Here is a 14201-nt window from a genome sequence, read left to right on the forward strand (position 1 = left end):
ATGTCCCATGCAATATTCAAGACCCACTTATACTAAAAATTTATTTATCTGAAATTCAAATTTAACTGAGTGTCTTGTATTCTCCCTAGCAATGCTAATAGAGGAGGGAAGAATACCTGCCCTGTCAACTCACAGTGCGAAGTGGGTCAAGTGCGACAGTGCTTTGAACAGCAAGACTACACTGTACAAATTAAGATTCTATGGCTTTCAGAACTCCACACAAGTCAGTCTGTATGTAGGGCTGTTCCTTTATCAGAACAGATAACGATTTCCAGTGAAACAATGCAGAGATGTTTTCTGTAACCTCCCCTCTATTTTTCCTTTGTTTTAAAACTTTTCCCTTAATAACTCATATCTCTTTTGGATGACTGGCTTTTATGTCCTCCCAATATAAAGAAAAGAAGATGACCATTCTCTTTTATGGAGAAAGATGGCTTGATGATCTCTGTCATGGTGTTATAATATACAGCTGGTCTTGTTATTTAGTGATTGTCAACAAATACGATTAGTGGTCCCTTGCAGTAAAGTCCCATCTGCTCATAAGGTAAAATTTTTATAGAGTCAAAAATATCTCTAACAACCTCTTAATTTGCCCAGAGTTGGATGGTTAGACTCTCTTTGGTTGAACCAGCAAAGGCTTGTGCTTAGAGCCATGTTGTAGAAAAAAAAAATACTTGTAGTAAACCCTAGAATCACACAGAGAGGTGATGCCCATGTTGTGAGAGGCACGCCCATGTTGTGAGAGGCACATAGGAACGGAGGGCTGCAGGAGTAGTAAATTGTTGCTCCCATCTCACGGTCACTTTGAGGTGTTAGCTCAGTTAAAATGGCAGGGCAGAATCATTTGCACTTTTCAAATCATTGTTCCTTTCTGTGTCTCTGTCACTTAACTACCAAGCACAGTAGAACTGAATTGAGTCACTTAAAGGAACACATGATGCAGTTCCATTATATGGGGCAGCTAAGCCCTCATTTTTGGTTAATATCCCCCAATCTGTTTAAGCTACTGATCCTTTTTAGCATATCACCTCATTTAGTTACCTAAATTGTATATTTTGTTTATCTTGATAATCTCAAGAAATGATGTACTTGAGGCTGGATGTTCTTTGCCAACAATGAGCATCTGGTTATAATTTAAAGCTTTGTCACAGAGGATTTCATACTTGAGACAGCTAGAGTTGAATGGAGTAGAACGTTCAGCACACACCAATGATTGTTTCTTTGCAGTCAACCAGAGACCGGACCTTGGACCAGCAGTGCACTGTGAGTCGTCCAGGGCTGGCCATGATTGCAGGAGCCCTGGCCGTGGAATTGATGGTATCTGTTTTGCAGCATCCAGAAGGGTGAGTTTGCTAGTAGGAGATGAGTATTTAAACAAAGCTTTTGTAGGCAGTTGTTCATCAGTGTCTCCCATGGCCTTTTCTCAGTCTGACTTTACAGAGAATTTCACTATTTCACCCTCAAAAAAGCAAGACTAGAAAAAGCAGGTCTGGTTCTTTGGGCTGAGATAACTTGGCATGTTTCCTTTGTGGCCACATTTCTGCATGTTTCCGGACAAAGTCATTATGGTTTATTTTATTTTTCCAACGCTTATATAGGGCTTACTTTGTGCTAGGCACTGTTCTAAGCACCTTAGAAATTTTGCCTCCTTCAATCTTTTTTTTTTTTTTTTTTAACGAGACGGAATTTCGCTCTTGTTGCCCAGGCTGGAGTGTAATGGCACGATTTTGGCTCACTGCAACCTCTGCCTTCTAGGTTCAAGTGATTCTCCTGCCTCAGCCTCCCAAGTAGCTGGAATTACAGGCATACGCCACCATGCCCGGCTGATTTTTGTATTTTTAGTAGAGATGGGGTTTTGCCACGTTGGTCAGGCTAGTCTTGAACCTCTGACCTCAGTGATCAGAAGTGATTCACCCACCTTATCCTCCCAAAGTGTTGGGATTACAGGCGTGAGCCATTGCACCCGGCCTCCTTTAATCTTCATAGCAAACATATTAGGAAAGAACTATTATTATTAGTCGCAGTTTTGATGGGGAAATCAAGGCATAGTGAGGATAAGTAAGTGGCCAAATTTACATAGTAAATGGAAAAGCCAGGGTTTAGTTCAACCAGTGTGGCTCCAAACTATGTTTAATGACTTTGTTATGCTGTTTGCAATACAGGCAGCAGAAAATCGAGTTTTTGAAAGATTTATTTTTCCAGTTCTCAGAAAGTCAATATGCAAATTAACATGAATATTCTATTTCTTGTGTGACTCAAAGCTTTCCTCAGCAGTTGAAAATTGTGGTTGTATATGTAACTAGTATGGGTACTCTGAGATAAATGAAAAGCGGGGCTTTTTTGTCTTCCTCTTTGTCATCCACCTTAGCTATCTGTCATTTAAGTTTATTGCCACCCTCTGACAGGAAGTATTTGGGATAAAATCTTTGAGAGCTGACTTTATGCTTCCTTGACACTGAGCCTCTGTCTCCCACATTTGCCCTGGTCATAGTTTGAACACCAGGTCCTGTGTCACATCTTTTTGGTGCCACAAGTATCACTCCATTGTTCAGAGAGTAGTGTATTAGTTCTGCCCAATTCATTCTTCACTTTTATTTCTTCCATTTCATTAGCATTTATATCAGCTCAAGAAGTTAAGGTTAGAAAATTTTCCACTTCAAATTTTCAGTACAGAAATGTGCTGTGATGTTTGACAAGACTATCTCATAGTAAGTGAGTTAATGTTTATTGGCCTCTGATATGCCGAACATTGCACTCGGCAGTTGATGTAGTAGATTCCTCATTTATTAATCAGAGCTACCTCATTCCTACTTTATAGATGATGGATCTGAAGCACAGAAAAGTTAAGCAACTTGCCTATGGTCACAAGCTCAGGTCTTTCTGACTCCAAACCATGCATGTTTAAATTACTCTTCTTGCCCTTTGTCCCAGGGAAATTAGTTTTTTGCTAACTTACACTGCCCAGCAAGGGGCATTTTAGTTATCCTTATGAATCTTATGTAGACTTCTGCTAGATCATCCTCCCATGTGTTAAACTTGGATTAAATGAGCAGCTCTGATTGTTTCCTGTCCTCAGGGGCTATGCCATTGCCAGCAGCAGTGACGATCGGATGAATGAGCCTCCAACCTCTCTTGGGCTTGTGCCTCACCAGGTTAGTGATTTGGAAGTGAAATCACAATTCTTTTGGTGCAGGGGCATGTGGGGTCTCTTTGCCATTCCATCTGCCCAGCCCACTTCATATCCACCCCACTTACCCTGCAGCTGGGATTTCAATGGGAGAGCTTTCTGACCACCTGGAAGGTATTCCATTCTGCGGGATAGTGATGGGAGGAAATCACGAACGAGAAGCATTGCCCAGAGTCTTTGATGCGTTTTGTAAACTGACTAGAGGCCTCATAATGCAATAGGAACAGAAAAAACAGGCTTTGGAATCAGTCATACAATGGTTTAAATCCCAGCCCTGCCGTTATAAAGATGGCCTTCTTTGGCCAAGTCACTAAACTTCTCTGAGGCTTAGTTTTCTTATCTGTAACATAGAGAAGGTAATACTGACATCACCTGGTAGTTGTATGGATTATGGATGGTTGCTAGAAAGGGCTCAGCAACAGTGTATATCATAGGCCCTCAACAAACAATGCCTGCTGTTTCTTTACTGTTGTTTGTTATTATTATTGACTCTGAACCCAAATAGAAAACCTTTATAGGCAGGCATGAGAAAAACATTAGAAGCATGCAGGGTCACCAAAAAGTGGGGTGTCTTTTCAGAAAAAGAATCCAAAGCATCATGAGGAAGTTCCATCCCTTAGGGAGTAAAAAGAAAAAGGCAGTGGGATGATCTTTTAGAATTCATGTTGCCTCTTCAGTCATTTTCATTACTATATTTTTGGGAGATTGAAGAGGTTTTCCAGTCTTATTTGGAAATCATTTTTTTTAGATTCCATGTATGTATCCTCTCCTGTAATGTGACTGCTGTTCCCATCAGTGAAATCGTGATGGTGCCCACCAGTCCTATCTGGAGATTTGCAAGGACAGACTCAGACGAGTGCAAAGAGCAGAGTGACTCAGCTCACGCTTGTCTCTCTCTTCCTCCTTGCCACCCACCTTCTGCCAGCTAGGGCGGCACTGTCATATTCAGTTTAGGATGAGAATCAGAAGAGGGGAAACGACTTCTTCATGGTCACAGAGACTTAGTGGATGAGCCACAATCCATACCTAAACTTGGCAGTCTGACAAATGTTCTTTCAAAGGTCTTGTGAGTTGAAAGATCCGTGGCCTGCATGTTGGGAGATTTTGCTTCCTGTTGGTACCCCAGCCCCCTTGCACAAAACCACCCATAATAGAACTTGTGGGCCGGGCGCGGTGACTCATGCCTGTAATTCCAGCACTTTGGGAGGCCGAGGCGGGTGGATCACGAGGAGAGGAGTTTGAGACCAGCCTGACCAACATGGTGAAACCCTGTCTCTACTAAAAATACAAAAATTAGCTGAGCGTGATAGTGTGCACCTGTAATCCCAGCTACTCAGGAGGCTGAGGCAGGAGAATCGCTTGAACCCGGGAGGTGGAGGGTTGCAGTGAGCTAAGATTGCGCCATTGCACTGTGGCCTGGGCGACAGAGCGAGACTCCATCTCAAAAAAAAAAAAAAAAAAAAAAAAAATAGAACTTGTAGAGTTCACTTAGCCTCCCAGAGTCTCAGTTTCCAAATCAAGAAAAGCAGGTGCTTTACTTTGTGTCCAGGATTACATCTGACACGGCCTTGAAAACCACAAAACACTATGAAAATGTGCCCCCCTCTGTCCCCCACACACAAGGTGGCATTTTTTTTTTGACATGCATGTGTTAATCTTTTCTACAGAGACATTTCACGTAGGACCCAAAAGACGCGGTAATAACCATCTATCATAAGGAAGCTGATCTCCAGAGCCGACCTCTGCTATTTATGCTGTCGTATCTCATTTGAATCTTTCCCAAGTCTCCCCCCTTCTTCTGACCTTGAGATGTGCCCTCATCTCCTTTACAGACTTTATACTGAGAAGGGCCTTAATTAAATTTTCAGTCATGCCCCTGCACTGGTTTCCTTCTTTAAGTCCGTTATGTTAAATTACTGCAGTTGTAGTTTTCTCAGTGCTGAGGCCAGAGGGCAAAACAGTCTCTTTATAGAAGGGGCCCAGTGTCAAAATGCATGTGTCCATGTTTTTAAAGTACTATGGCAACTAATCCCTCTCAGTGTTATTTATCCCCATTGAGCCTCACAATTGTTTGTCATTCACCAACTCTTCTAGTTCTTTCTCCTCGTTTTCAAATGTCTGAAGGATTATTTTGGTTGTTGGCCATCTCTTCATTTGCCCTTTTCAAAGACTGAAGAATAACGCAGCCATATATGGGAAAAGCCCGTGTGTGTGTGTGTGTGTGTGTGTGTGTGTGTGTGTGTGTGTTGCTTACATTGTTTCAAGTTTCAAGCCTTTATTTTTAGCTACTTTCTAAAAAAGAAAGTGGAGAAAGAACTTTAAAAATTAATCAGGGTTGTGTGGTCCCCATTTATAGGCTTTAAACAACTTTTTTTTCCCCCCTAAGTGGAGTGAGTACATTTATGCAACCATGTTTTGATTAGGGGAACATCGTTTCCACGTTTCCACAAAAACACTGGGCTGTGTTGCAATGCCCTGTTGCAAACTCAGCACTTCCCTCCTCCTCTTCCTGGCTCCTAGAGACAAATGATTTCCTGTTGGAGAGGAACTTGGTAAACTCCTTTGTGTACTTTGTATGCAAAGAAGACCAGTGAAGTTTACTGGGCTCATTTTTCTCAGTTCCCAAGAGGAGAAGTTTTATTAATTGGCCCCTGCGGAAGAGATGTAGTAGAAAAGTGATAGTCCTTGGACTGAGAATCACAAGGCCCCCCACCAGCAACTCATTGTGTAATTTGGAGAAAGTTCCTTAACTTTTCCTGTGCTCTCTGGGTCTCTGCTCTCCTCTGTGTCAGACCTAGGAGGCCTGAGGATTACTTAGTTGTTCTGTCTCTGGGTCCACAGGCAGAATTTGGCCCATCCAAAGACTGGCCAAGTGCCAAAAAAAGGCCTGATTAGGCCCTGAAATTCAGTGAAATTCTGCCTGAAGAAACCTCTTACTGAATTTGAAAACCATAAACCATTTCAGGTGAGCTTATGGGTTTGTTTTGGGTTTTTTTTTTTTTTTTTTAAGTCTCTGGCCCAATGTACGTGGATTAGATTCTGCAAGCAGGCAGCAGTAAGTATAAGCTAATTTCTGTCTATAAAAAGAATGATTTTAAAAAAAATCATTTTGTTGATGTGTGGAATAGAGATTATCACACACATCATTAAGTGGTAATGTGATGAATGATCACAAAACGAACAGTCTTATACCCAGCACACAGATCAGAACAAAGTAACTATCAAGCACCTTCAATGCCCCCCTCATGCCTTTTCGGATTATTATTGCATCCTTCCTATAGAGAGGTAAGCACCTCTTGATTATCAGCACCATGGGAGATGTTTGTCTGATTTTGAACTTCTGTAAATGAAATCATATAGTATATACTCTTTGGAATCTGTTGTCTTTTGTAGAGGGAACTTTTTCATTATAAATCTTATAGTAGTGTTGTTCCTTCTTCCCATCAACAGTGTTCTTTTACTTAAAAAAAAAAAAAAAGAAGAAGAAGAAGAAAGAAAGAAACACTGATTTTTCCCGGCTGGTGGCTGAGCTCTGCAAGGCCAGATCCTTTTTCTGGTTCTTTGGTAGGAGGCACAGTTCAGGATTTATAAAATGTACAGGCCACTCTTGATATCTCCAGGAAGTTGGTTTGCTGGCTGGCGAGAGATCCTGGATGTGACAGAAATTAACAGGCTGTTGGCCTGCTAATTCTTTGGCTGTACCTCCTCAAAGGATGATAATGAGGTGACAAGGCTAGGCACAGTGGCTCACCCCTGTAATCCCAGCACTTTGGGAGGCTGAGGTGGGAGAATTGCTTGAGCCCAGGGGTTCAAGACCAGCCTGAGTAACATAGGGAGACCCCGTCTCTACAAAAAATTAGCCAGGTGTGGTGGCACGCACCTGTGGGAGTTTGAGGCTGCAGTGAGCCAGGATCACACTACTGCATTCCAGCCTGGGTAAGAGAGGGAGTCCCTGTCTCAAAAAAAAAAAAAAAAAAAGGAATCAAGGTGACGCTACAACAGTTGTCCAAACACCAAGGTAATTGATGGGGCATTCCTGCTTTATCCCACTTGTGGACCAAGCAGTTCACATCTTTTGTCTTTAGGTGAATGAACTCTTGGTTCTAAAGTACTGATAAAAAAAGACCCTGAATGTGTATATGCCATTCTTCTGAGCTTGGAATTGCCAAACCCAGGGTTTTCTCAGCTTCGTGAATTCTTTTAGCTTCAGAAAAGTAATACAAAGCCAAAACTAGGGCAGGACCCTGGGAGGGACCTGGCCTGGGAAAACTCTAATTGAGTCACATGCTGAGGTGGAGCTGGGATCTCTAGCCATATCTCGGGATATTTGGCCTTTCTGCACAGGCTGTGTCCCCCAAATCCTCAAGCCTTTAGATTTTGAAAAAATCTCTTTACTGTGTTCAGAAATACTTATCTCAGTGTGCTCCTAGGGACATGGACAGATGGACTGCTGAGGAGGGAAATCTTAGCAGATAAGCAATAAGAGCATATTTCCTGAGATGCAGCCCAGAAAAGGAGCTTCCTTTACCCCTCTGGTTCTAAACCTCTCTGGTTGATGATGATGGATATAGCAGAAAAAATGGGCAGGCCTCATGTTTCACTATATCAAGTGCTATCGTTTGTGACCTGTTCATCTTATTTCCCTCCCTCCAGCCATCCCCTCAACAGGTAATCTGACTCTGCCAAGTGCCAAGCACTATGAAGTTCAGGGAAGTTAAGTAACTGGCACAAGATCACTCAGTGTTGAGTTCCATTTGCGTTTGGGGTAATCTAAGGTGATGGATGTATCCCAAGCCATTTGGATGTAGTAGAGTCTGGTTCCAGTGGGGAGGCCTCTGAATACAAGGAAGGATCCGGGTATAGGTCTAACAATGTCTGGGCTTCCTCTGTGAGGTCCCAGAAGAAGAGTCAAGATTGCTGTTTCCCTGTAGGATAAATTATAATGTCAGCGTTCAGAAGCATCTCAGATTGCATCTCTTGTCCCAGGAGGAGTTGGGCCTAACTTTATAGGTTGAAGGATGTCACTTTGCCCCATGAGTTTTACCCGCTGGATGAGGCTGTCCTGTTTAGGAGGTGCGTGTTTAGGAAGGCAGCCTGAAGGTTTTGTGATCATACAGATCTGATTAGAACCCCAGCTTTGTCTGTTAATTTCACATTCAGTATCTCATTTTACAAAACCAGTTGGGGCAGCTCTTAGCACTTGTCCCTGTTTGACCTTGGGCACGTTACGTATCTTCTCTGAACCTCATGTTTTATATCTGTAAAATGGGGATAATATAATAAGCTCCTGGAATTCATGGATGGATTAAGTCACACGTACTAAGCATTAGCACAGTTCTGGGCACATAAGAGACACTTGTAAATATCGGTTTCATCTTTCACTTTTAATTAAAATGGAAACTTATCCACTCTCCTAAAAAGGAATTTATAAAGACTCTCATAAAGCTCTGAAAGCAATGAGTAGAGAGGGAGTGGTTGGGAAGATTTGCTCCATTCTGCAGTGTTTTTCTAAGGATAACACTGGCTCATGTCCAGCTTAGTTTTTCTGCCCCCTTGGTGACTCTAGCTTAATAGCGAGAGTTGGGTCAGTGGTGGGAGCTGAAGCTCTTAGCTGAAACAAAGACCATTCTGGTGTGCTTAGGGTTTTGCAATTGCTACACTCTCCATTTTGGCATTGAACTTGATTAAGACTCTTTTCAGCATCCAAGATCGATCTGGAGTTTGGAGTTAGTTTTTATTTATGCGAACTCCAAGCTTTAGAAATATTGCCAGGCCTGCTGGAAGCTAGTGTGAAGTTAAAGCAGCAAGTTCCAGTTGTGGCTGCAACTGTGCTTTCTCAGAATGGCTGTTTGTTGCTGGGCATTGGATCTTAGCCTCCCATCGAGGCCTGGGTCTGAAGCTAATTTTACTCAGCTTAGGTGAAAACACCACCAAGGGTGGGTGGCCCAGAAAGAAAGAGGAACCTTTCTATTCTTGATCTATTTATTTTGTGGCCAACTGGGCATAATTGACTAAAGATAATTGAATCCACCTGATAGGTGTTAAGCCATCTAGGTGTTGAGTTTTTGTTTGGGAGTTTTGTTTTTTTTTTAATTCCTCTAGCCTCTTTCTTCCTTTCTACCTCTTTACTTTTCAGCTTTATTCCTCAGGCTTTAGAGCCAGAAAGAACAAAATTCAGATTCCTGGCTTTGCCGCTTGGTAGCTGTGGACCCTTGGGCAAGCCATGTCACTTTCCTGAGCCTCCTATGTTCCTATTTGGAGATCTGTGCCACAAGATGGTAGTGAGGCCAAAATGAGATGCAATGTATGAAAACACCCAGGAGCCCTGAACACAGGCATGGAATTCAGTAAATTTTAGTGCTCTCCTCCCTCCATTCTCTGGGGTATCATTTTCCACATTATTCGAGGACATGCCTTCCTGCCTGGCTTCTAGGATTAGGAGGGAACATTTGTTTATTTGAAAGGGAAAAGGAAGAGAAGTAAGTGCTTTAGCAGGGGGACGTAGAACAGGCAGAAACAATGGCTGGGAAAGGTGCTCAGCGAGTTTGAGGAAGGGAAAGGCCAGTTTACCTGCGAGACAGCGAGTAAAAGGGGCACAGCGGAGAAGGCAGGAATGCAGAGGCCATTGGAAATGCTTGGACCTTCAACCCAGGGGCACTGGGAGGCCGTTGAACGCTGAGGTGTGATATGATTAGATTTGGTTGCTGCATGGAGAATAGACTGGAGGTGATACGAGTGGCTCTGGGAATAGGATTTGAGTCGTTCGGTCTTAAATCAGAAGACAGCCTAATCCAGGGATTCCCATACCTGGCCTTCCATCAGAATCACCTAAGGAGCCATTTCAAAATACCCATTTCCCAGCCCATCCCAGAGCCACTGAGCGAAAACCTCCAGGGACATTAGGCATTTGAGAACCACTGCTTCTGTCCATGAAAAAATGGCTTCTTGATAGCATCACCTGGGACAAAGTACTTAACTCCTTAAGGTAGCAGACCAAATCCTGCTTTTTGAATTTTGTGCTTCCACCGACACTAGTTGTGTTTCTAAAAGGACCCTTGACACCTTGTCCCCAGTGCACATCTGCAGCCCCAACAGGTGTTCCTGTCTGAGAGCCTTTGGAAGCTAATTAGACACGCACAGGTGTGCCTAATGAATTCCTGCCGGACCACACGCTGTCCAGCTGGGAACAGCCCGGGAGTGAGGCCAAACAACCATATAAAGCGAGGCCAAACGACCTATTCTGATGCTTTTTGCATGCTGTCTGCCGTGTTTTCATTCCGCACGGTGAGGACGGTGTGTCCTGTCTCCTAAGGCCCTGTGAGCCAAGCTCAGCTACAACGTGGTGCCCCACATCTGACAACAGGGATTTCCACTCAAAGTGCTTGGCCCTTCTGGGCCTGGGGGTGATGAGTGGGACTGGAGCCAAGAAACCACAGGTAATTGGGATTCTTCTAGGCTCTGTGATTCCCAGGTGTGTTTTTTAATATTCAGGGAGTAGCAAAGATACAAATATTGTAGAGCTAGTTTAGGCGTACAATTTTTTTTTCTAGACGTTTCTATGGAACACTAATGTTGGTGATTATTTTGCAGGGAGAGGGAATGGAGGTAACAGGGACTTAGGGTTTTCATTTCGTACTTTTCTGCACTGTTTTGAAAAATTAAGATTATAAGCCATTTTTTAAAATCACCTTTTTCAAGATATAACTGATATATAGTAAAATGAACCCATTTTAATATGATTTGACAAGTGTATACACTCACATAACTATCACTTTCACAAATGAGATACAGAATTTTTCTGTCACCCCAAAAAGTTCCTTTGTGCCTTCTCCCAGTTCATCTCCCCACCCTCAGCCCCAGGCAACCACCAACCCAATTTCTATATGGACCATTTTTATTTTTTCTGTATATTTTTCTGTACTAAGGGAAAAAAAATGTAATGGAAATCTTAAAATGTGCAGAGGGAGGCAAGGTTTGGTCACTCTGAGGAATCCCTCTTACTAGCTACAAAGTTGGTAGGTAAGGGCCGGGTGTGTGTGCGTGTGCGTGTGTGTGTGTGTGTGAAATTGGCCGTGTTTTCCCCTTGTGGGGAGAGGGGAGAATGAGAAAACAATATTCAGGTGAGGCTGTTTAAAAGAAAGTTAAATGTTTAGATAATTTTTAAAAAAATAGGAAAATGGAAGTAAATATGTCATGGGAGTATGGGTTATTGTTTTGTTTGTTTTGTCATGTGTTTATCGTTTTTATTACAGAAAGAGTTAACTTTTTTTTTGAAAAGCTGTTTAATGCTTACCCTACTATAAGGAGAAACTGACAACAAATAGGAGTAGAACAAGAGTTGAGAGTAAGCTGTGTGAGACTTACGTTATGACTAACTCCAAAAGGTAGAAAATTTACTTTCAGCAAGAGGCTTTAGTTTCCTGTGTGGATGGAAAAACACCTTTGATATCACTTTATAAAGCCTTTTAATTTAAATGTTAATTTAACATGAACTAAATTAGGTGGTGTGGTGGTACTATTTTTAGAAAATGCGCAAAGAATTAGAGGCTTGCTAAGTGCTTCCATCCGTTTTCTGACAGCTAACAGGTGATGCTGAGTGGTACAGAGCAAACCACGGGAGGGTGTAACTAAGGTTAGTAACAAAGCATCCTGTTTCCCTTGCTTGCCTGATGGGAACCACCTGGAGCTCTTGTTAAACCTGCAGATTCTCAGGCCTTTCCCCAGACCTTTTGAATCAAGTTCCAGGGGCTTCTTCTGATGAGGCAAGTTTAGAAAAACGCTGAGCAACACTTTGCTTTATAGACTTTGCACACTTCTAAGTAGGAAGGTCACGGTGAATTTTTCTCCACCCAAGCAAAGGACAAATCTTTTTAACTTCTTTGGGAGTTGCGGCCTGGCCTCTCTCAATAGGTATGTGTATATTTATTAGGACCTTTGCATAAGGTACTTGGATTTTAGATTGCTCTGGGGTTTCTATGCATATGTAAGTAAGGTGCAACTTCTGCTCTTTAAATTGTATGCAGTTCTTATAAGATTGAGGAAATGCAATGCAGAGCATATGAATGGTGGCAAGTCAGAGTTTTTCTTGTTTGTGTGGGACCTGTTTTCTCTGTATAGTCCAGATTTGAATAATTTTGTAAGCTTTGGGTTTTTGTTTACTTGTTTATTCATTTCATAATTTATTGTCTTACGAGCAAATCACTGTGCTATGAGTAAATACAAGTAGCTCAGCCTGTGTCTTGTCCTCTAAAAGCAAGAAAGATAAAAACATTTCTTAATTATAGTATTCAGACTGATCCTCAAATTCATATGGAAATGCAAGGGACCCAGAATACCCAAAACGATCCTGGACGTGAAGAACAAAGTTGGAGGACTCATACTTTCCAGTTTCAAACTTAGTACAAATCTACTGTAATGAAGATAGTTAAGTACTCGCATAGAGATAGAAATATAGATCAATGGAAAGAACTGAGAATCCAAAAATAAACCCTTAATGGCCAACCAATACAGTTCAATTGGGAAAGAATACCGTTTTCAACAAATAGTATGGAGACAGCAGGATTCCACATGCAAAAGAATGAATTTAGACCTTTATTTCATACCATGTTAAAAAATTAACTCAAAATAGATCATAGCCCTAAATGTGAGAGCTAAAACTGTAAAATTCCTAGAAGAAAATATCATAAATCTTTATGAACTTGGATTAGACAATGGTTTCTTATGTAAGATACCAAAAGACCAAGCAATGTAAGAAAAAATGGTAAGTAGGACTGCACTAAAATAAACTGTTGTGCTTCAAGAAAGCGCAAAAAGGCCATGTGTGGTGGCTCACGCCTGTAATCCCAGCACTTTGGGAGCCCGAGGTGGGCAGATCGTGAGGTCAGGAGATCGAGACCATCCTGGTTAACATGGTGAAACCCTGTCTCGACTAAAATTCAAAAAATTAGCCAGGCGTGGTGGTGGGTGCCTGTAGTCCCAGCTACTCGGGAGGCTGAGGCAGGAGAAGGGTGTGAACCCAGGAGGCGGAGCTTGCAGTGAGCTGAAATCGCTCCACTACACTCCAGCCTGGGCAACAGAGCTCAAAAAAAAAAAAAAAAAAAAGTCTGGGCATGGTGGCTCATGCCTGAAATCCTAATGCTTGGGAGGTCAAGGTGGGAGGATCGCTTGAGCCCTGAGTCCAAGACCAGCATGGGCAACACAGCGAGACCTCATCTCTCTAAAAAAAAAAAAAAAAAAATCAAAAGAATTAGCTGAGTGTGGTGGTGTGTTCCTGTAGTCCCAGCTACTGGAGAGGCTGAGGATCGCTTGAGCCCGGGAGTTCAAGGCTAGAGTGAGCTGAGGTCACACTGCTGCACTCCAGCTTGGAGAACAGAGCAAGACACTCTATCAAAACAAACAAATGAACAAAAAAACCAGAATGGGAGAATATATTTGCAGATGATATATTTGATAAGAAACCTTTATCCAGAATATGTAACAAACTTACAATTCAGCAATTTAAAAAATGTTTAAAACTTGGCAAATGATTTGAATAGACATTTCTCCAAAAAAGATAGACAAGTGGTCAAGAAGCACATGGAAAGATGCTTGACATTACCAGTCATTAGAGAAATGCAAGTCAAAACCATAGTTAGATACCATTTCATACTCACTAGGATGGCTATAATCTACAAGAGACAATAACAGGTATTGACAAGGACGTGAAGAAATTGGAGCCCTCACACTTTGCTAGTGAGATTTTTTTTCCCCTTGCCTCCAAGATGGAGCCTTGCTCTGTCATCCAGGCTGGAGTGCAGTGGCACGATCTCAGCTCACGGCAACCTCTGCCTTCCGGTTTCAAGCAATTCTCCTGCCTCAGCCTCCCGAGTAGCTGGGATTACAGGCGTGTACCACAACACCTGGCTAATTTTTATATTTTTACTAGAGATGGGGTTTCACCATGTTTGCCAGGCTGGTCTTGAATTCCCGACCTTGTGATCCGGCCGCCTCAGCTTCCCAAAGTGCTGAGATTCAG

The 14201-nt window shown here is 42.3% G+C and overlaps 1 protein-coding gene across 25 annotated transcripts in view; it reads left to right on the forward strand.

The window, feature by feature from the left end:
• The window catches only part of ATG7 (autophagy related 7), a 283351-nt gene that overhangs the window by 89355 nt on the left and 179795 nt on the right, over nucleotides 1-14201 (forward strand). For all 25 annotated transcript variants that reach the window (XM_016940476.4, XM_016940479.4, XM_024355330.3 and 22 more), the window contains 2 exons: nucleotides 1228-1343; nucleotides 3077-3152. In XM_016940476.4, the coding sequence (XP_016795965.2) occupies nucleotides 1228-1343; nucleotides 3077-3152 (192 nt within the window). The remainder of the gene's footprint in view (nucleotides 1-1227; nucleotides 1344-3076; nucleotides 3153-14201) is intronic.

The sequence above is a fragment of the Pan troglodytes genome, chromosome 2, assembly GCF_028858775.2.
Source record: "Pan troglodytes isolate AG18354 chromosome 2, NHGRI_mPanTro3-v2.0_pri, whole genome shotgun sequence".
Classification (NCBI taxonomy): domain Eukaryota; kingdom Metazoa; phylum Chordata; class Mammalia; order Primates; family Hominidae; genus Pan; species Pan troglodytes.